Here is a 21,802-nt window from a genome sequence, read left to right on the forward strand (position 1 = left end):
TTTTCCGATGCGGCCATATTAACTTATTTATTCTTGTTTGGTAAAGCGAAACGAATTTCCGCACGTCTTACTCGACCGACCGCACAACAGGAAAGAGGCCGGTTGCACCGTGTCTCGCTAAAGCCAACTTCACGTTGCTTAGCTGTCATTTACTGACATTCGGTAACCATTCATCCCTTTCCATCACTGACGACGCTAGGAACACGTTCGATTCCAGTTCCTACAAACCTACAGGCCTATACATTGAATACCAAATAGGTAAAATATTACTCGAGCGCATCGCTCCATACTCTTAATTACATTCCCAAATATATTATTAGAAAATTGTATTATTTGTTGGAAAAAATGAAATAATTTCAAAAAATGAAAATTTGTTAAATAAACCCGCCTACAAACTTATGAAAACTGCCTGAATTTACCTAATAATGGGCACTGGATACTTCACTGTCTTGCGTTGTTGAAATATTTATTGCCACTCTAACTTTTGGAGGCTAACAAACCTATACATATATCTTAATACAATTGTAAATAATATTTTTTTTGACAGTATCAGTTGGGTATAAAAGCAACGCTTTCCCTAAAGATTTTTTTAATCATCTGACAACAGTGGGCACATTAATGAGGGTGATAGCAATTTTCGTGGTGGTCTTGGCTGTAACCACAGCATTGGAGAATCAAGTGCCTTGGCAGGATGTATCCACAGGTAATACTGGCTACGAACGTATAGCTAACGGATACCCAGCTGTCGAGGGTGAAATTCCATATATAGTTGGTTTGACCGTAAGGAGACCAAATGGTAATGCTTGGTGTGGCGGCTCTGTTATTGGACATACTTGGGTTATGACTGCAAAGCATTGCATTGATAATGCACAATATGTGACGATCTATTATGGAAACATTGAGTAGCGAATATCAGCCATATCGTTAGTGCAGACGAAATAATCTAACATGAAAATGGTGATATAGCTTTGATACCAACACCTTATGTGGAGTTTGATGCACTTATTAATAAGATTGAGCTGCCAACTTTAACGGATTGTAATAGCTACGAGAACTATGAGGCTATAGTATCCGGCTGGGGTAAAAGTTCTGACACCAGCGGTGTTAGTCAATATCTTAACTATGTGGACGTGACTATCAGATCAAATTCCATTTGCAAGAGCTATTACAAATCGTTTACTGAACACCACATCTGCTTGCCATCGACAGATTTGAAAAACTCTTGCAAAGGTGATTCTGGCGGACCTTTGGTGTTAAGCAATGGAAATGTTCAGGTCGGCATTATCTCCTTTGGCTCTTCGGCTGGCTGTTTGTCTGGTGCACCAAAAGGCTTGGTACGTCTTACTAGCTATGTACACTGGATTAAAGAGCATACTGGTATTTTCTATTAGAAAATAAATAAAAGCTGATCAATTTATTAGCTAGTACGTAAAAATGAATGTGTTTTAAATAATAAAAATTAAAGTTGGGCACAGCCAACTTTTATATTTCTATGTATATTGAAATTAGAATGTGAATAACTCCTAACTTATTAACCTGAAATTTTCCAAACGTTTTTGTGATTTTTAAATATTTTTTTTATTGCTTAATATCGTATTTGTGGTAGAGGTGGGGAGGAAATATTTAAAGTAAAGCCTTGGGGTTTGGATATAGGAGCCCCTTTATACAAAATTTGGTTGCTCTAGCTCTTATAGTTGCTGAGAAACAGTCGCTCAACCATTCAGACAGATAGACGGACATGGCTATATCGACTCAGTTTGCCTTGCTGATCAAGAATATATATACTCCTTCTCCCTGATACATACATTTGCACAACTTCATTATATCTTTTTCCATTTTTTAACAAAAATGTCAAAGTGTATAAAAAAGAAAACAATATAATTTTGGTATTTTGCGATTTATTGAAAGTGTTTAGTAGTAAACGCCACAGTTGGTCTTGATCCAGTCCAAGTAGCTGGTAACGCGGGTGAAGCCAGCTGGCTTGCCAGACTCGCAGCCAGTGCCGGCAACGAAGGAGGTGACACCCACCAGTCTGGTGTTGCTGGTGAGCACTAATGGACCGCCGGAATCACCTTGGCAGGTGGATTGCTTGTTAGGAGTAGCAATGCAAATAACATTGGGGGTCGCGGTCTTACTACCATAAACAGATTGGCATGTAGCCACGGAGACTACATTGAAGTATTGGTACATCAGATTGTTGGTAACACCAGCAGCATTATCGGAAATCTTGCCCCAGCCAGATGCAACAACCTGCTGATTGTCATAGGTACTGTATGAGCTAGCGATAGCGGGCAACACAACCTTGTTGACGTAGGAAGTGAAAGACAGAGCTGGAATCTTGATCAGCGAAATGTCATTATTCAAAGTAGATGGGTTGTAGCTGGTATGCTGAATATAGTTTGAGCTGGAAACAGTGTGGACAACCTTGGCACTGGTGCGATGAGTGGCGCCCAAATAGGCTTTCACGGATGAGGAGCTGGAAGAATTTTCAAATAATTGTAGATCTTGGTAACTCGCTTGATGTTAAACGCTTACCCGTGTGTGCAATGAGCAGCAGTCAGAATCCATTGGTTGCTAATGATGGAACCACCGCACCACCAGCTGCCACTGGAGCTGGAGAAGCTGAGTCCAGCCTGATATGGGAACTGTCCTTCCCTAGCCTGTTGGCCGTTCGTGATGCGTCCTTCGATGGAATCGGACGCGGGCATGTCACGGGGATGTACAGCCTCTTCCATTGGCATAACGCCAGCGGAAACAGCTGCTATAGCCAGAGCGAGCACTACGAACACCTTCATGTCTATTGCTTGCCGTTAAAACGAATAATACTCCACTAACCATGAACCCTTTTTATATAAAACTTAAGTCTAATCAAAATTTATATATCTTTAATAAAATATTAGTTTGGTTCACAAAAATAATCAGCACCCAGTATTATCTTTGCTAAGATTGTGCCGTATTCATAGAATGAACTGGATTGCGGACGTGCCACACTTCAATGATAAGCTCTGATTTATATTTATAACACCACTTGATTTGAAGCTTTGCGTTTAATTGGGAAACTTAGGAAGTACCCCATCGGAAATAATTTGCTCACATAGGCCATTACCATTGTATTCACTTTGACATTTTGTAAAAAAAAAAAGGGTATATGAAGTTGCTCAAGGATGTATGTAACAGGGAGAGGCAGGCGTTGACAGACCATAAGTATAATATATTTTGATCAGCTCGACGAGTTCTGAGTGCGAATAATAGCTATGTTCCGTCCGTCCCGCTCGTATGAGTGCGTGTATCCTCAGCAACTACAAAGCAGAGCACAATTTGGTATGTGGTGCTACACGACACTACCTTTTATTTTTATTTTTTTTTTATTCCCCACCCGCCCCCTTCCACGCAATATCGAAAAAACGAATTATAAGGCAGTAAACAAATAATCTTTAAAAAGATGAAATAAATCACAAAATTGCCTAGTCATGTTTTCGACCGATTGTGAAAATTTCAAATCGATCGGATAAAAACCTTAGGAATTATTCACATTTCAATTTTCAATATAGACAGCGTTGTGCACTTGCTGACGCGCCAAACAAACGTCGCTGCCGACGCGCGGCGGCGTCGCTGTTGACGCTACAGCGAAAACGAGCTGTGAAGCGTGAGCTGTTTTGTGTGTATGTGTTTGTGAGTGCATGAGTGTGTTTGTTGCGATACCCTAGTCAAAAGTGTTTTAAATGTTGGTGGCGCCACTTTATACCTGTCCCACTTGTTATATTGAAAAAATTGGTCAGAGGCCCAATAATCGTTGACGATAAAAGCTATTGAATTCGATTAGTGCCATCGTAGTTCTCGCTTTCGTTTGAAGGTCACGTAAGTAATATATATATGTATAAGAGAGAAACAGAGAGATAGAGAGAGAGAGAGAAAAGATAGAATATAGAGAGAGAATGAGAGAGAGACAGAGAGAGAGAGAGCAAAAGAGAAAGATAGAGATATTATCAAAAATTTAATTCTTAATCAAGTCCCTCACTTTTTGTTCAGTATCGAGATGTCAAAAAATAAATCATTACAGTTTTGAATACATGAGCTATCACCCTGTGCTTCAAGATAGGCAAACTTGCTTTTAATGCTATCGCTAACTTATGTGTCCATGTTTTAGAATTGTCTTTTTAACTGTATAGTAATTGTAATGAAATAATAAAATTATTAAATTTTAGTGCAATAATTTGTGTAATCAATTCATTTGGAATATATGCGGTCTTTCAATGGTAGCGCGTTTAGTAGGAAACGCCAGAGTTGGCGTTGATCCAGTCCAAGTAGCTGGTAACGCGGGTAAAACCAGCAGGAGCACCAGACTCACAGCCAGCGCTGGAGACAAACGAGGTGACACCAATAAGCTTATTGTCGCTGATCAGCACCAATGGGCCGCCAGAGTCGCCATTGCAGGTAGAAGTCTTGTTGGGAGTGGCAATGCAAATAACCTTGGAGGTTGCGACCAGGGATCCATAAGTGCTCTGGCAAGTGGCGACAGATACAACGGTGAAGGTGTCATACTGCAGAGTGCTGGCCACACCGGCAGCTGAATCGGAAGTCTTGCCCCAGCCGGAAGCAATTGCCTTCTGGTTATCATAAGTGCTGTAGCTACTGGCCAAAGAGGGCAGTTCAACGTTTCTAACATCAGCGGAGTAGCTCACATGGACAGTCTTGATCAGGGAGATGTCGTTCCTCAGCACAGCGGAGTTGTAGCCGGCATGCTGGATGAAGTTGAAGGCTTGCACGGAGTGAATGACCTTAGCGCTGGTGCGCTTGGTGGCGCCAAAGTACATGGTCACAGCTGAAGCACTGTGGGGAAATACAATTGTGAGTGCGAGCTCTGAAGGATTCTGCACTATTTAATGCTTACCCGCTGGTGCAGTGGGCAGCAGTCAGCACCCACTGGTGGTCAATGAGGGAGCCACCGCACCACCAGCTGCCGCTGGAGCTAGAGAAGCTGAGTCCCACCTGGTAGGGGAACTGACCCTCATGAGCGGTCTTACCGTTGGTGATACGACCCTCAATTGAGGCCGTGGCCGGCAAGTCACGAGGATGCATGGGAGCACCCTGTGGCAAGACGCCAGCAGAGACGGAGGCAATAGCCAGAGCAAGCACTACAAACAATTTCATGTTGATCGTCGTTTAACGAATGCCCTTCCAGTGAACCTAAGCTCTTTTTATATCAAGTGTAAGGCCCCGTTATCAGCGACCAAACCATTGCTTTATCTGTCGGAGCATTTGATTTGAAGGAGTCTGTTTACCGAACCCCTTCGGAGTACACTAGCAGAATATGATCAAAGTCAATTCATAAACATAACAAAATATGAATTTATTTTACATTTGTTTCACATTACATTTTTTTACTTTTATATTTTTTTACATGAATAAAATGAAATTGCTTCTCGTTTAGCTAATTTGTTGTGCAGTGTAGACTTGCTGACGCGTCGTTTATTAAATATTCTGCATAAATAAAGAAAAGGCGTTATCTATGATTATATATTTCTATTGTTTCTATATATCAGACTGTTTTGATTGTGCACGAGCCAACAATTAAACGCACTCAAGAAGTGAAGCATCTACTATAAAGACGCACTTGATTGATAGACTCGAGTATATTTTTATGACGACAATCGATTGAATCAATTGTTAGCTGCAAAACGCATTACATCAGGCAAGGGATAAATGAATGAAACGCATTTTAGGTTGAAATTGTCAAATTCAATTATTTGTTTGTTATCAAATTAGATAAATAGGCTGACGTATTTCTTGGCTTTTCCCAACACCATATCAGTGTAAATATTTTTGTTAAATGCCAAAGGGTTCAAGTGCCGTCAAATTGATTAGAATTAAATAAATAGCGCGCTACTATTATATTTATATTTATTTAATAAAATAAGCTGATGTACGCTGTTGTGTTTATTCTAATCGCTCGAGTGATCGTAGAGTGTAGGATTTTCCCAGCGATTAGCACACGTCATGTTGCGTATACGCAATGTTGCCAAATCATTACATAAAAACAAATGGCTAGGCACTGGACAGTTTGGAATCTGGAAAATTGAAATCAAATCGCGTTACGTGCTAAGCATGCAAACAAATCAACTGACCGCCTTAAGACACAGACCTGCAAAAGGGAAAGAGAGTCGGTTGGACAAGCTAAGCATAAGCACATAAAGACAATTCATGGCCTTTTGCTGCTGACACATGTAGTTTTCGAACAGGCTCATAAATGCCAAGCACATTACACGCATATTCTGCTGCTCGATTTGTGTGCGTGAGCTGCCTAAATTCAAATAGTCAACTCACTTTTCAAACTGCAACAATTTTGCCAACTTAAAGTGACCAAATAAATTGTAGACTTTTAGTTTTAGTTTCAAGTGGCAGCAACTTGCGTTATAATATACGTATACGTAATGCGCTTACAAGCACATATACAACGCTTATTAGGCGCATATCCTTTAGCCAGCACTGACAACAATGTCCGTTAGCAGTCTGACGCTCAAGTTGATATATATATGTGTATACGATTGCGAGGCGGGGCAAGTGTCCCAGAGCAGCGGGCTCCTTTGACGACGACAAACAAGATTGCAGCAATAAAATTTCGACAAGTGAACAACAAATGATAAACGAAGCAGCACACGATAAAAAGCAGCACTCGACATGCTGGTCACTGGCTGCTACAAGTCCAAGTCCAGCAGCAGTACGAGCTCAGACCCACACCCAGACCCAAGTCGGACCTAATGCGAGTCGCATCGATTACGCTGTCCCGTACACAACATGCCACTCTCAGCTGTATTTTTTTTTTGGCTGCCTTCTTCTCCTGCTGCTTGTGTGTGTATGTTTTTTTTGTTGTATTTCCATTACATTTATTTGTTGGCCTGCCTCTCGTTGTTGCTGGCCAAGTGGTCGTGGCGAGCTTGGCATAGTTGCGTTAAATTGTCATGAAATGAAATGTTCTGGCTGTGGTCAGCGGGACTACAGCAACAGCAGCTGCTTTGCCGTCCAAGAATTAATGACAACTGTCTGGGCCAGCTGACCTGTCGAGCATTCGTTGATGACTTATCACATTGCCACTTGAATAGCTAGTTCCATTTCCGGCGATAATTCAAAATTTTCGACAAACGCCTTCTGCTACAGCTTGTCAACGGCAGACGGCTCATTAATCATTGCTTACCGGGCGTATGGGTAATGTGTCTGTCCTGACAGCGCCTGCTACTCAAGATATTGTCGTTGTCTTCACTGCTGCAGCAAATGCATTTTTAAAACTTTTCAACAGCAATTTGTTGTCGCACATGATTTAAACGCACACACACACACACACTCACGACCACGCACACATACTAATTGTATCTGAAGTTAGTACAAAGTACATGTGTGCACATCTTAGTCTGGTCAAAGTTGTGCGAATGCAATTTTCAACTCGGTTTTTAATGCGCGTCGCATTGAAAAAGTTTTATGGGCGCAGCTGCAGCGCTTTATGGACTTTTCGAGGACAAGCTGACCATGCAGCAGTTACACATACGCCCTGCTGTGACCCTATCTGTATCTAAGACACTAGTGCCATTAATTTTGATGCTGCAGGCTCAGCATATCAATATACATATTGATATATGCCTGGGCACAGCAAATGTTTGCCTTAATTTTTTTTTGCCGTCATTGGCTTTTTACATATGAAAAGATGCCTTGGCTTATATAAATAAATATATATTCAAATATAAAAAATGCCTGGCAGCGACAACAAATCCCTTTCGATAGCTTTGACTATGCCTCGTTTTTATTGTGTTTCTGGCTTTTTAGTCTACTCAACAATTGGATTTTGTTGCGCCTTGGCATTGCTATGCGAAAATTGAGGGATTTGCTCGCATCGCTGGCTGCTCAGCTGGGTTGGGAGACAAATACGTGCACAGAGAAGTGCAGACGCGTGCGTGTGCCACAAGCCGGAGACACTTGGCAGCTTACACGACGGAGCGTATCAATGCCACTGTTTGTGCTGCTTTCTATTTGCTTGCAATATTATATTTTATTTGTTAGAGCTGCTGGTATTGCATACATATATATACATATGTATATGTATATGTATGTATGTATATGGCAGCCTTTGTTAGTTCTTGTCTCTGGTTTGGCTTTTGTGCATTCGCATTGCTGGCAGACAGTGTGCAAATAGCTAATATACAATATTAAATATTAAAATATACGTCTGTGTACGTGTTTGTTTTGTTAAAATTTAGGCAGACAGAATTAATATTTTTCAAATTGAATTTTTGTCAGCTAAAAAAGGTCCATATAAAATAATTCATTCAAATATATTTTTTCGCACGGTGCATTAATGTATCACTTTTGCTTTGGCTTTTTTGCTTGGCAACAAATATTTTTAAAATATACTGCCTGCCTCGTAAAATAAAATACAACTACTCATCAAATTTTAGCATGCAAATATACATTTTTTGTTTGATTTTCTCTTTTGTTGTTATTTTTGTTGTTTTGCAGCTGCGTCAAGGCAAATGCTTTATGGCTTATGAGTATTTTGTTTGCCAATATTTTTCCTGCTTGCCTTGCTCGTTGTGTTGTATGTATGTGTGTGTGTGTGTGTGTGTTCTTGTTGCCTTTTGTGTTGTGTTTGTAATTTCGGTTTATTGTTTCCTATATATTTTTCTGCTTGAACGCACTAAAAGCTACTCGAATGCCAGTCAACTCAGGCTGACAGGATAGCATTCATCTACCTCACACACACACACACACAGCATCAGTTTGCCTGTTGAGGCATTTGTTTGCTTTATGTCTTTATTTTCTGCCATGTAAGAAGAGTTCAGAGCATTATTTTCTATGCTTTGTTTTACTTTTCGGGTTTTTTTCCTTTGAGTAATGTCTGCCATTTGACAGGTTAATGGCATTGCATATGGTTTCCTACCAACAATTTACTATTGCGATTAAAAACTACTTTAATAAAAATACCGAGGATCTTAAACTATATAAATACTACTAGCCCCGCTTTTAAAACTGTTTGCTTAGTTGATCTTTACATAATTGATTTCAGCAAGGTTTCACTTCTTTGCTGTGCGTCAATTGTTAAATATCAAGAAGCAGAATAAAAGAAGTTACTCAAATGACAGCATGACAGGACACATTAAGCATGCAAAGAAAAAAGCGAGCAGTGCTCAGACAATATAAGACATTTTTTTTTTTTTTGGCTCTAACAGCCACAACAATTACAGAGCCAGAGCAAAGGCAACTTTGCGAACAGGCCCCAAAACACTCAATCAGTCAACATCAGCAGAAAGAGCACAAAAACCCCAAATCAAAACCAAACGCAAGAAAATTCTTTGTCTTTGTGTGAGTAACGCGAACTTTTGTGCCGTCAAGGCATTGTTGTAGAAGTTCAAGTGGTTGACGGGCAGGAGAGAGAGAGAGAGAGAGACAAGTCAAGCCAAAGTGTTGTTTGGATTTCATTATACAATTATCTTGTTACCAGAAATAATGGTGTCGAGCCGGGCAACATGCCAGAAACAGAGTCAATGGGCTTGATGCACAGTCACCGCGAGCTGTAAACGTACATGTATATATGTATATGTGGGTGCTCACACATGTGTGTGTGTGTGGCCGGAAGCTGAGCCCGTTGGCAAAAGCAGGAAGTCATTAGCTACCAAAAAAAAGAAAAGCACAAAGCAATGTTGGCAATGGCTTCAACTGTGGGTAAAGTTGATATAATGCGATAAATAAATGAAAATGTTTGAGTTAAATGAATTAAGTGTGCGATACTCAGTGCCAGCGCATGTGTGTGTGTGTGTGTGTGTGTGAGTTCATGTGTGTGTGTGTGATTGTTAGAAACACTTTCTGTGTTTGGTTGTCAGCGCAAGTGACAGGACGTTAAATATACAAAGAGCTTGAGGGCAACTGCTGCTGGCACTCTGCCTTGAAGCTTTCTCCCTCTTCCTCTCTCTTTCATACTCACTCTCTTGCTTGCTCTAATTGTGTGGTAGTTAATTACCCAAACATCACTCAAAGTGTCACAAGCAAAAAGTCATGGCAGCCAGACAAACTTAGTTTTTGGTCATACTCAGCATAGTTGCTTTCGCCTAGTCATTGCAGCTGATTTATCAAATAGTTAATAGTTAAAGTTGCAGTTCATGGCTGCTTTAATGTCATTATTAGTGGCGAATTATTTCGTTTTACGGCGCGTATACTTAACCCCCCTTGCATAGCTCATGTACATAAACTATTTTAAGTGCTTGTCTGTGTTTATGTGTGTGTGTGTGCAAATGTGCGTGGTATGCAGTTTTCGCTTTACTCCCACACATGGCAGTCGCACAAAATTGGCTTTTTTGGCTGTCTCAACTTAATTAATTATGTAGCCGACTAGTGGGCTCTCAAACCCAAACAAAATCGTTAATTAAGATGATTGCTTTGAGTTTACTGCGATTTATTAGCCAGCATTGGCTGGTCTCTTTAGTCAGAAAGTTTCCTCTCACACACACTTTGTGCAACACACGCACATAAACGTATGTGTGAATTGATGATTTGACTGCTCGTTAATTGATTTTGGCTCTGTGGCAACCAACAAGTTTATAACGAAACCAAATTGGTTTTATTAGCTTGGCAAGCATACAGACCAAAATAATTTATTGCTACAAAGCAGCACAACATACTGACCCCAAATGTCAGTCAACTGGCCTAACAAAAATCAATTTCAATTGCCTGCAAATTTGTCTTGGCAACTGCCAAATGCAACTTTGTGCAATCAGCAAATGCAATTAGATTTAGCTTCGAGACGCACGCGGCGTATGAGTGACCAATAGAGAAAGTCCCATCAACTTGACATTTAACTAACTCTGACCGCAAGCAAAGCATAAAAAGCACTGAAATCGCAAACTTTTTCCTTTGCTACTGTTTGTGTGTGATATTTTGCCATATCTAAGCCACAAAATGCGAGCGAAACTTTTTGCTGCTGTCATAAATTTGCGCAATGCAAACATTTATCAGCACGAGAGGATACTTAGCAGCAGTGTCCTCTATAGCGTAGTTGATATTTAACCACAGTCAGGCGGCCACACTCCGCTCCGCTCCTCACTTTCAAGCTCAGCTGGATTTGGCTTTTGTGCAGTAAATGCTTTTTATATGCCAAGTCACATATGCGTATATCTAGTTATTCCTGCCACCAGCACTATACTTTTGTTGCACGCTGTTTTTCTTTTCATATTCATGTTGTGACACACACACACACACACACACACATACGCTCTTATGCATATTGCATGAAATTGCTAAAGTTGTGTATTTATTTCGTACTATGAATTCTCATTGCGTTTTAAATTTAACAATTTGCAGACTTTTGGCTCTTAAATCGCTTTTGCTCAGGCCCTGCAAAAGTAAAAGCGACAAACTTTGGCCATTATTTAAATTTGTTGTAATAATTTAAATGTTGACATATTGTCAGGACTGTGCCACGCCCCCACTTGCTGACGACAGCTTTGTTGTTGTTCTTATTCATTTTGTTGACATTTTCTTTGAGTTCTTCTTTTATTGCGCGACGCGAATTTAATGAATTTTAATGAAAACTTATGTGCTGGGGCGCATGTGGCAACAGCTGTTCTTGCCACACCTCCCTATAAACATTTGCAATTGTCGTTTAATGTCAATTTAAACTTTCGATGTGCGCTTGCTTCCCCCATTTTTGTTGCCCATTTGCTATTCATTTGTATTAAGAAACGGGGCACATAATTTTTTTTTATGAAATTTTCGTTTTTATTATTGCAGTTTAGAAGTTCCTTGGGTGGCTTAATATTTGACGCCAGTGTGCGCGCTGACCCAATCCAAATATGAGGTCAAGCGGGTGAAGGCAGCTGGGTAGCCCTTTTCGCAGCCGGCAGCGGCACCGAAAGAAGTCAGACCAATCTGGACTTTGCTGGACTTATCGACCAATGGACCGCCGGAATCGCCATTGCAGGTGGATTGGCCATTGGGGGTGGCAACACAAACGTTACTGGCGGTAACAGTGGAGGTACCATAAGTTTGAGCGCACTTCGTGTTTGAAATGACAACAAGATCGACATAGGCCAAGTTAGCGCCAACGCCTGCAGCCGAGTCGCTCTGCTTGCCCCAGCCTGAAGCGACACAAGTCACACCTTCGTAGGTGCTGTAGGAGCTGGCCACAGCGGGAATCTTCACAGTTTGAATATTGCTGCTAAATGAAACAGAGGGGATCTTGATCAGGGAGATATCGTTCCTCAGATTCTTGCTGTTCCAGCCGGAGTGGATAATGATATTGGCCTTATCGACGGTGTGCTTAACCTCGGGGGATGTGCGCTTGGTGGCACCCAAGTAGACAGTCACGGACAGAACACTGGAAGTCAGCATTGGTTAATAGGGAAAAATGTTTTTTTTTTTTGTTGTTTTTTTTACTTACCCATCGGTACAGTGAGCAGCAGTTAGAACCCATTCCTTGCCAATCAAAGATCCACCGCACCAGGCAGAGCCGGTGGCGCTTACCTTCAGAGATAGACCCACTTGATAGGGGAACTGGCCAACGCTGGCAAACTGTCCACCAGTGATGCGACCCTCAATGCTGTCCTCCATCACGGGCATGACGCGGTTGCGGTGAACCAGCTCGCCGGGGAAGGCAGAGGCGGCCACGGCCAAGGTAAGAATGATCAGGAACTTCATGTTGATTGTTTAACACTCAACTGTGAGACTGACCGGCAACTACAGCCCTTATATACACAGAAATCTGACCAAGAATATAGTTCTGTGCCAATGCGTTAGAGCGTCTTGATAAGATAGGTTCGCGACGTCTCACGTCATGTTGTGGTCAAGCATAGGAGCGTGCGTCGTCTTATCTCTTCAGCAATAAGCTCGAACATTGCTATAGCTGATTTCCCCGATATCGGCAGTGAGACGTATTCACGCAAAAACATAGCTCGCAGCTGGGCTATGATATTTATCAATTGAAATTTTTACCTTTTATTTTTATTTATTTCTTGAGTTTCTAAATAGCTGAATTATCAATGAAACTCTTAGATCGTTGAGATACTTGAGACATGCTGCGGCTTGGCAATGTTTTCTTCTAGACAAAGCTCGCTATATTTAGTTTTTTTTTAAGTACGCGTACTTTAAGCTATTGTATCTTATCAATAAATCAGTTAGGCGGGCGGTTCCGTCCAACTATTCTCAAAACTCTAATACCGGTAACACTATAATACCAGAACTTAGTGGTTGTGCCTATACCAGGGATAGCAAGTCAGACTTAGGAGGAAAATTAAGCCAAACAAGTGACTTTAAAGATTAATATGTAGATATTTTAATTTTGTATACTGTACCAGGATACATGCAACATTTTTGTTTAAATAAATACATGTTACTATAATTTGTATTATTTAAATAATTATTTATATAAAAAATAGTACAAACATTCCTTATTTTTTATTTTTATAATACAAATTTAAGATAACGATTGTATTGCAAAATACTGAATTGCTTATTAGTATATACAACTTATCAATTTAATTAATTTACTAATAATTTAATAATATTTATTAAAGTTAATAACAAAAATTCGCCATATTATTTATTTACAAAATCATCAATAGTCACAATCCCTGGTCTTGATTTAACTGCATTTAACTGTTCTACTGATATCTTAGTTCATTTGTTTACTCAGTACGGCGTAATAATTAACAGATTTCGCAATCGTATGTCAGCAGCAAAGCTTGATGAATTTATGTATGGTATTATAAGAGAAGACTCTAACTTATAGACTGTTGAATTATGAAACAAATTCTAAAAGGGAGGTTTACATTACAATCGGCTTAGAAATAATTCTGTACAATTATATTTATTTAGTTTCTTATTGTTTTCTATATAAAAGACGTTCCACTTAATGAGAAATTATTCTGTATGTTTTAGTGTAATATTTTAAAAATTACCTGCGACTTTATTAAATTGAAGCCTACTAAGATTTGTAAATAAATCGCACATTTAATTTTTGACATAATTGAGCACTTATTTTTGGTACACACTGTGATCAATAAGCTCCAGACACAGTTTGTTCCAATCACAAGAGCTGCTCGCTCATTTTTGCTTATCAAGGCAACGGCGTTTGATTGCGCTACTTTGAGTGGTGCTTTTGGTTGGACAAGGGGTGGTAAACGGAGGGTGGCAGCAGTGGTTTGCCGCCGCAATAATAAACGTACGTCAAACTGCGGTTAATTGGCAATTCAAAACGCTCAATTGAAGGCGATTAACAAATGCACAAAACCGCAAAAAAAAGTAAATAAAATAAAGATAATTTGAACTTAAGCTGGGAGTCAACAGTTCAATACAGCAGCAAATTCGATTTGTTGAATATAAACTCTTGTTGTTGTTGTTGTTATGGCTTTGTTGATTGTTATTTATAGCCAACAATTTGGCTGCAAAGAAGAGACCATAAAAGGCCATAGTAAAGCAATGTTAGTGTTGAACTAATTGGTTTTATTGTCATAGCCAGGACCAGAGTGCCTGCTGCTGCTGCTGGCTATATTGTTAAGCAATTAATGGCCAACAATTAGGCGTTAATTGCATTTGGGTTGACTGTTGCCTTAGTGAACGTGTAAGCCCATTTCAGCTGAAATCCACTCCAAATAGGCAGTTAGGCGCGTGTAGACAGTGGGACCGTTTAACTCACAGCCCTCCGCAGTGCCAAATGTGGTTAGTCCAATCAAATAGCTAACATTGCGCCACTGATAGACAAGCGGGCCACCCGAGTCGCCATCACAGGCGCCACGCCCACCACGCCCATCAGTGCAAATATGCCGATGCGCACTAACCAAACCAGGCAGAAAATAGCAAATGCAACGCTGCTGCTCCATCACCTGCACATCCACATAGTGCAGCAGGTTATCCTCAGCTGTAGGCTCCAAGCTCTGGCGCTCTGCCTTACCATCCCCCAATGCGCCCCAACCAGCGCTGCTCACCAGTTGACCCTGCAGGTAGGACTGCCGCATAAAGCGCTGCGCCAGCCTAATCGGCTGCACTTTAGCTGTTCGCTGCGCCTGTTTCGGCAACTGTATGAGCGCCAGATCGTTATAGCCGCCAAAGCCCAAGTATCCAGGATAAATAATAAACTGCTGAGTCTGCACTTCGAACCGCTCAGCAGCAGTGGCGGCCACTGCATAATTGTTGCTGCCCAGGTAAACTACACCACTGGCCACATCTTTAAGGCAATGCGCCGCTGTGAGCACAAAGCTTAGGCTTATAAGCGAGCCACCACACTGACGGTAGCTGCCGTTGCGCAACTGCAGCAGCAAACCCGCTTGAAAGGGAAACATGCCTGGCTCGGCTAACTGACCCCGAGCTATGCGCGTGCTCACCGCTGGCTCCGCTTGCTTTTCATACGGCTCGCACTGCCGCTCCCATTGCTCATAGCCCAGTTGAAATTGCACCAGCAGTTGCTCCTCGTCTGCAGCTGGCTCATCTGCATAGGTCTCATCGTGCCACGCCTGCGCCTGACTTGTAAATAAACACAATAGCAGCCAATACAGTTTCAGCGACGACTTGCTCATCGCTTTTGCTTCGAGTGTGTGGGCTCTTCACTGAAGTAGTTTGTTGTTTTTATAGCCCGGCACGTGTCAGGCTCATTGTTAATTGAATTTGCCTGGGCAACAACAGCTGCTTGGCATACAATTACACTGGCTCATGTAATTGCTGCACGTTTTGGCGATTAAGTTGCTCAGGCCTTCGCTTACAACTTACAAAGCACCCCACTTTAACTCAATAGCTTTAGCCAAGGCTCGTAGCTGCTGCTCTCTTAATTACGTATACGCAAGGTTGTATTTAATTGCATATTTTGCTGCTCATTGTCTGCGTTATTGCAAAAAAATTACTTGGCAAGCAATAGGTTTGTTATTAATAGAAAAAGCAAATTTATATTTTGTTTAGTTTTATGTTTATCAACAATTGGGGCAATCTTATCAATGATTCTTGAATACGCAGAATTAACCTATTTAAATTTGAAAAGTCTTTCCCTTATCTGTTTATATTTTCTAATTGATTAACATATTTTCAGCTTAAAATTCTTATTAAAAATAATATCTTGAATTGTTTTTTGTTTTGGTAAATCGTCGAATTAATTCTTAGCTCTACTTAATAAAACTTAAGTGCACTTGTTCTCACCGTCTCCAGTCTTTAGTATGGCTGGAAGCAATTGTGATTCAGTGATCAACGCTACTTCGTTTTCATATTTGAATCTTAGGTTATTGAATTAGAATAAGAAAGAATGAATGGGTTTCTGCCTATGACATCCCCAGCTGCTCAGAGCCATACAAGTTTACATTAAGAGCAATAAATGTTGATAGATTTAAAGATACTGTCTTGCTACTGCTATTAGGAAGACGAAATTTAAAGTCGTATATTTTAAAATAAACTGATTTTATTTTTGATTCTACATTACACACAATCTATTCTCTATGCCATGCTCTTGCCACTTTTTATTTGTTTTCATTTGTTCAACTTTTTCGTTATTGTTGACTAGACTAAGCTACGTGAAAGCTTCGGCGCTTCGGCTTTTTGCTCGCGTTGCCGGTCGCCATCGTCACTGTTTTTATGTTTATGCGGAAATCTGCAGAAATTGTGTCAATATCAATAAAATTAGATTAGTATCGACGGCGGCAAACAAGCAATGGTTGTGTGTGAGTGTGAGTAAGGATGGGAGTCTCAGGATGGGAAGGAGCAAATAAACCCCACAGCTCAGCGAACGTGCGTGTGCGTGAGAGTTTTTTGGGCTTGGGCGCTTCGACATCCGTTATTGTGAAGGCGTACAGGGTTCACTTCCGGCTTGCGGCCTAACATGCAGTCTGCCTGTGAAGTTGTCTGTGTGTGACAAATGCTTAAATGCCTTGAAATTGTGCTCATTTCCCAGCAGCATGTCCCCGATAAAAGGAGCAAGGAAAAAAAAATAATAATAAAACTTTTACCCAGTTAAAACATGCTCCACACTTAATCTCAGTTAATTTTCTTAATGGAAAAGTTTTCACGGCGTTTTGTTGCCACATCATTTTTTTCCTACTTGCTTTTGCTTTCTTTATGCTTTGCAGCATTTGTCGTCCAAGCCCAAGCCCAAACCCATACCCAAGAGCTTAATGGTTAGGGCCAAAATTCCTTTTCGGCATATTGAGCATTTAACTTTTTCTTTTTTTTTTGATAGCAGATAATTTTCATAAAGCGAAAATTAGAAAAGTTTTGCTGTTGGTTTTAAATTTCTATGACCAGAGGCTGGCCATTTTGTTTAAAGTTGTTTTCCTATTGATTTCCCATTCACAACACTTACGTGCTATTATCGTATCGCTTACAAAGCCAGCGAGCTTCATTTCCATTTCCACTGCTCCATTGACAATTCAAGCAGCAATGCTGCTGGCAGTGACGTAATCTTTTATACAAATACACACACACACACACATACGTATGTATGTGTGTTCATTCTAGGCAAGCCACACTGCCCAAGCAAATGGATCACGTGACGAATGATTGAGTGCACTACTGTGTGCGCTTTTTCACTTAAAAATGTGCGAGATTTCAATCACTAAGAGCAAGGTATACAACGGAAAATCGAATCAGCCATGCCTGAATGATGTTTGCCATAAGGTGCCAAGTGGGGGCGAAGGACTCTACAAGCTGCCGTTAAGCAGAAAGGTGGCTGAGCAAAAACAAAACCGAGTCAAACATGCAAAGCGGAAGTTGGCAATAAATGTTAAAAACAAGTTATGTGCAAAATGTCCCGCACACGTGACAGGCGAACAAAAAGGCTGCTCTAAATAAAAGGAGAGAAATCAAAAATATATAAATGTACAAAATGTAACGGGCGTGCTGGACTGTGGGTGGCTGGCACCTCAAAACGCGGCGCCACTTAACAAATCCCAAGTTGTCGTTGCGTGCCACGTGACTGGCATGCTTGAGCGCCACAGCGAGCAACAATGGCTTTGGTTTGGTCAGTTGGAATTTTAGGTGCGCCGCCTGCTGTCGGTTCTGTTGCTTTATGACCAAGGCAGCCCAGTAGTCCGGGAAAACGCTTTCATGCACGCTCGCCTCGCCGTGTTCCCCTGTGCAGCGCCTTTCTCGCGTCGCTTGGCGACCTGCCGCGCTTAATTTCCGCTTGTAATGGACGCACGATAAATCTTGGCAAGCGTTTCCGTTCGCTTATCCCACGCCAGAAGCACGCAATCGAAATTCATCTTTTGTTTGAGCTTCTTGTTGCCCACACCACTGCTCTGGGGTTTTCAATTTAGCTCAGCGTGCCGAGCGTGCCAGTTCTAAAAGATGCCCCAGAAATTAGCAGCATAATTAGAAAACTTACGGCTTCACTGTTAAATGAGCCTTAAAGGACTTGCAGACTACTTTGAAGTTTCAACCTAAAGACAATGGAGGACGATTATATCTTATTTGCTAGCGTAAGAGCTCTTCTATGTGGAAACTGCTTTAGCGAACTGCGATGAAGAAGAGTGGAGAAGATGCTCAAGCTTTATATGAACTGCAAGTGATCGTGACAGAAGCTCGAAACGAACTTCATTTTGCTTTGCATCGATTAAAAATCATTTGGTATTCTATACTCCTTATTGACTAGTTAATTGAAATTATTAAATAGAATGAAATTATTGAACTTTTGCCATTCAACTTGCGCAATTAGAAACTATTTCATTCCAATAGAATTCGAATTTTGCTTACCTTAAATTTCAATTGTACTGCAGACGCTCTCATTTTTCCCAAATCCGTATGTGTGCGGCATACGCCACTATAATTTAAAATCACAAATCCCCTTAACTTGCCACCGCAATGTGCCGATTGCCAGAGCCATTTTTATTGTTGGCTCGTTAGTCAGAAGCGTCGGGACAACTATTGCTAAGTCCTCGTCCTCGACAGTCGTTTTGGCCACACATTCGCATGCACATGCTGTACTGTCTCTCATTCTCGCTTAGTGTGCGTGTCGCTTAAGCCGGCGATAAGGTGAGCACATTTGAAAATATAAAACACACACCTAGCTTCGCCTCCTTGCCCACTTTCCCCTTTCAAATGGTACGTGCCTTTCTTTGCTGTGGCGATAAATTGCGATTGGTTTGCTGTTTGGGCCAAAAGGTAAAGCCGCTAATTTATTAGTCCAAGCGGCAAACAAACGCCAGCAAAACATAAATAAGCGCTACGCTGAGCTGCAGTCAGCATAGGTTGGCAGTCTGGCTAGCTCTTTAAGCCGAGTTGGCAGCACCCTTCTTCGCCATTTGCATTCGAAATTGTCAATTTAACTTTAATATGGCGCGGAAGGGAGAATGTGTGAAAGTTGCGCATAAATGTTTAATGGTCAAAGCGCGTGCTAAGCCGCACCTTTGTGTCGATTGCCACGCCTACTCGGCCCGCAGTATGGGCAACAATGGGACACAACAGCAGCAGCGCATATTCAATAATGTCCTCGCTTTCAGCTTTTATGCTTTGTAATATGCAAAATCTGCTGGGCTAGCGAGCGAAAGAGTAAAAGAGTTGGCGCGAGAGAGAGACAGAGAGAGATAAAGAAAGCAACACATTTATGCATATTACAATGTTACCAGAGCCATTGGACTAAAGTTCTTGCCTGTGAACAATAGAAAAACGAATTAAACAAAAAGCCAGGCTACTGATATGTGTGTGTGTGTGTGTGTGTGTGTGTGTGTGTGTGTGTGTGTGTGTGTGTGTGTGTGTTAGGGCAACAATAAGCACAGCAGCAACAACAACATTAGTAACAAAAGCAGTTGCAACAATAGCGAATAGTAAAAAATGAATGCCTGTCCTTAAATGTGTGTGCATGTGTGTGTATATGTGTGTGTGTGCTCTTTTTATATTAGTATGTCAGTGCTGTTGTATGTGTGGGCATGTGGCTGCTAAGAAGGCAGCTACTGTTGCTTTAGCCCTGCCTTTGTTTGCTTGCTCTTACTCCCTACTCCAATCTCCACATGTTGATGGCTGTGGAGCGTTGTTGTTGTTGTTGCTGTTGTTGCATTAGCAACTGCAGTGCATTAATACCCATACACATGCTAAGCTTGAGTGGGCGGCAAATGTTAAATATAGTTCACAGTTTTGTTTCATTCTTTTTTGCACTCACTGCAGACCCATTTAAGTGAGGACTCAGGTGTAACTTTGATCTGAGCACAGATTGTTCAATCTGACTGCTGACTGCAAATGGATAAATGCTTCCATTTCATATATATTATGTGCATACTTGCCAGTTGATGGCTTTTCTTGCTAGTTCAAAATAAAAACTTAAAGTCTAGTCAACTTCAAAAATTTAAAGCGCAACTTTCATATAAGTCTTTAAAAAACCAAAACAATTCAGCTCCAGGTTGCTCAGAAAACTGACGCGCAATGCATCGAATTTTAAGATAAAGTCCATACGAATCTTTCGCTCTAGAATGTGTATAGTTTGAAATATTTGTAACTTACAGTAAAAATTGTGTATCTTCGATTAAAAGAAAATGTTATATTTGAATGCGAGCTGTTAACATCAAATGTTTGGTTAAGTTAAGTTAAGTGGCAACGTTTTGAGTTTGAATTACAAGAATGTCAACTTCTTATTATACAATATAAAAAACTACGCCTCTTTTATTATTTCATGGCCCAGCGCTAAGCCCAACGAAAAAAGGAAATAACTCTAAATGGCAGACAATTCCTTGTCTCGAACGTCTTGCAAGAATTACATTTTTAATAAATTCTAATGGCCTGTAAGGCTTCTAAATTGCAAGCGCACGATTTGAAATTCTTCAATTATAAACAGCTCTGAATTTCTGTCTTTAATACAAACTGATTCATGAGTTCATTTGCATGTTGAAAAATTTCAATTACGCTGCACACTCCAGCAGCATAATTCTTCTTAACGATTGTGTCAACTTCAACTTCAGCTTCAACCCCGTTTGCCGTTCGCTCCGTCAAGTGACCAGAGCAACGAAATGCACTCGTGCATTTTGTCGTGCGTATTGCTATTGTTTTATGTTCTGTTTGAAATGTGCCTTGGTCTCGGCTCGGCTCTGGGCTCGATTGAATGGCTGACAAAGTGTTTGCGAAACTTTCAAGTGCAGTTGGCTCTGGAAAGTTAATGCGAAATGCGAGCATGAGATTGGTTGGAGTAGCTACCTTATCACTCGAAAATTGTTGAATTTCGGTCAATAGCAGTCTCAATTTGGGTTAGGCAAACATGGCGGCCTGGCAAACACTGCGGCATAATCAGCATGGACATGGACATGGTCGTGGACGTGGACGTGGACGTGAGCGGGAATTTGACTTTACTGCAGTCGATTGGCCCCAGGCTATGGCAAGCTTTGCCAATTGGCCAAAAATGCCACAAAAACATATTTGGCAACGCCACAGCTGCAGCAGCAGCGTTTCAAGAGTGGGAGGCACCACAAAACGGCTGTTGGTTCAATGAGTCTGCTGCTGCTGCTGATGTTGATGTTGGTTTTGGACATGAGACGACAGCCGCCGCTGGCTGTGATGACTGCAGTGTGCAGAGGGCCATAAAATCAGGCAGTCAATGAGCCAAAATGGCCGTTATTGTTATTGCCGCAGCCTGGCAAATTAATGAGGTGTCCTGGCATAATCACAGCGCATACCAATTGTGTCCTGCTGCAGTTGCAGCTTTGTAATTGAGCGCGCCAGCTGGGGAATATTGCTATTGAACCAAATTTCGCTGGCTCACTTAAACATGGCTCGCACACTTTAAGCCCAGATTAGCATTTTGTTGGCAGCCTTGGCGCTCACATTTATTTCTGCACTTTGCATTTTGCGCTCTTTTGACAGCCCCAACATT

The 21,802-nt window shown here is 41.1% G+C and overlaps 5 protein-coding genes across 5 annotated transcripts; 1 reads left to right on the top strand and 4 right to left on the bottom strand.

Annotated features, from left to right (window-relative positions):
- The first annotated feature begins 616 nt into the window (after window positions 1-616).
- LOC108597970 (serine protease 1) lies at window positions 617-1,409 on the top strand. Its single transcript, XM_017984586.2, has 2 exons — window positions 617-703; window positions 1,210-1,409. Exons 1-2 carry the CDS (start codon window positions 619-621, stop codon window positions 1,389-1,391), a joined length of 267 nt encoding a protein of 88 aa, XP_017840075.1. The 5' UTR covers window positions 617-618; the 3' UTR covers window positions 1,392-1,409.
- A 472-nt stretch (window positions 1,410-1,881) lies between these two features.
- Window positions 1,882-2,815, bottom strand: LOC108598382 (serine protease 3-like). The gene is made up of 2 exons (XM_017985002.1): window positions 2,536-2,815; window positions 1,882-2,476 (listed from the first exon to the last, which is right to left on the bottom strand). Exons 1-2 carry the CDS (start codon window positions 2,793-2,795, stop codon window positions 1,912-1,914), a joined length of 825 nt encoding a protein of 274 aa, XP_017840491.1. The 5' UTR covers window positions 2,796-2,815; the 3' UTR covers window positions 1,882-1,911.
- A 1,239-nt stretch (window positions 2,816-4,054) lies between these two features.
- On the bottom strand, window positions 4,055-5,156 carry LOC108598398 (serine protease 3-like). The gene is made up of 2 exons (XM_017985020.2): window positions 4,892-5,156; window positions 4,055-4,830 (listed from the first exon to the last, which is right to left on the bottom strand). Exons 1-2 carry the CDS (start codon window positions 5,149-5,151, stop codon window positions 4,266-4,268), a joined length of 825 nt encoding a protein of 274 aa, XP_017840509.2. The 5' UTR covers window positions 5,152-5,156; the 3' UTR covers window positions 4,055-4,265.
- Window positions 5,157-11,730: 6,574 nt separating this feature from the next.
- LOC108598463 (serine protease 1) lies at window positions 11,731-12,704 on the bottom strand. Its single transcript, XM_017985107.2, has 2 exons — window positions 12,419-12,704; window positions 11,731-12,355 (listed from the first exon to the last, which is right to left on the bottom strand). Exons 1-2 carry the CDS (start codon window positions 12,673-12,675, stop codon window positions 11,791-11,793), a joined length of 822 nt encoding a protein of 273 aa, XP_017840596.2. The 5' UTR covers window positions 12,676-12,704; the 3' UTR covers window positions 11,731-11,790.
- Window positions 12,705-14,506: 1,802 nt separating this feature from the next.
- LOC108597968 (brachyurin) lies at window positions 14,507-20,959 on the bottom strand. Its single transcript, XM_033293714.1, has 4 exons — window positions 20,905-20,959; window positions 19,726-19,792; window positions 15,774-15,790; window positions 14,507-15,556 (listed from the first exon to the last, which is right to left on the bottom strand). The coding sequence occupies exons 1-4, from the start codon at window positions 20,957-20,959 to the stop codon at window positions 14,586-14,588; spliced, it is 1,110 nt and encodes a 369-aa protein (XP_033149605.1). The 3' UTR covers window positions 14,507-14,585.
- Window positions 20,960-21,802: the final 843 nt, after the last annotated feature.

This window comes from Drosophila busckii, chromosome 3L (assembly GCF_011750605.1).
Source record: "Drosophila busckii strain San Diego stock center, stock number 13000-0081.31 chromosome 3L, ASM1175060v1, whole genome shotgun sequence".
Taxonomy (NCBI): Eukaryota; Metazoa; Arthropoda; class Insecta; order Diptera; family Drosophilidae; genus Drosophila; species Drosophila busckii.

What these genes read in the sequence shown, in the direction of transcription:
- LOC108597970 (XM_017984586.2), top strand. Translation starts at nt 619, where the DNA reads ATGAGGGTGATAGCAATTTTCGTGGTGGTCTTGGCTGTAACCACAGCA. An exon ending in TTGGCAGGATGTATCCACAG is followed by an intron (nt 704 to 1,209) that starts GTAATACTGGCT and finishes TGCCATCGACAG; the next exon opens with ATTTGAAAAACTCTTGCAAA.
- LOC108598382 (XM_017985002.1), bottom strand. Translation starts at nt 2,795, where the DNA reads ATGAAGGTGTTCGTAGTGCTCGCTCTGGCTATAGCAGCTGTTTCCGCT. An exon ending in GCTGCTCATTGCACACACGG is followed by an intron (nt 2,477 to 2,535) that starts GTAAGCGTTTAA and finishes AAATTCTTCCAG; the next exon opens with CTCCTCATCCGTGAAAGCCT.
- LOC108598398 (XM_017985020.2), bottom strand. Translation starts at nt 5,151, where the DNA reads ATGAAATTGTTTGTAGTGCTTGCTCTGGCTATTGCCTCCGTCTCTGCT. An exon ending in GCTGCCCACTGCACCAGCGG is followed by an intron (nt 4,831 to 4,891) that starts GTAAGCATTAAA and finishes ATTTCCCCACAG; the next exon opens with TGCTTCAGCTGTGACCATGT.
- LOC108598463 (XM_017985107.2), bottom strand. Translation starts at nt 12,675, where the DNA reads ATGAAGTTCCTGATCATTCTTACCTTGGCCGTGGCCGCCTCTGCCTTC. An exon ending in GCTGCTCACTGTACCGATGG is followed by an intron (nt 12,356 to 12,418) that starts GTAAGTAAAAAA and finishes GCTGACTTCCAG; the next exon opens with TGTTCTGTCCGTGACTGTCT.
- LOC108597968 (XM_033293714.1), bottom strand. Translation starts at nt 20,959, where the DNA reads ATGCACGAGTGCATTTCGTTGCTCTGGTCACTTGACGGAGCGAACGGC. An exon ending in CGGAGCGAACGGCAAACGGG is followed by an intron (nt 19,793 to 20,904) that starts GTTGAAGCTGAA and finishes CACACATTTAAG; the next exon opens with GACAGGCATTCATTTTTTAC.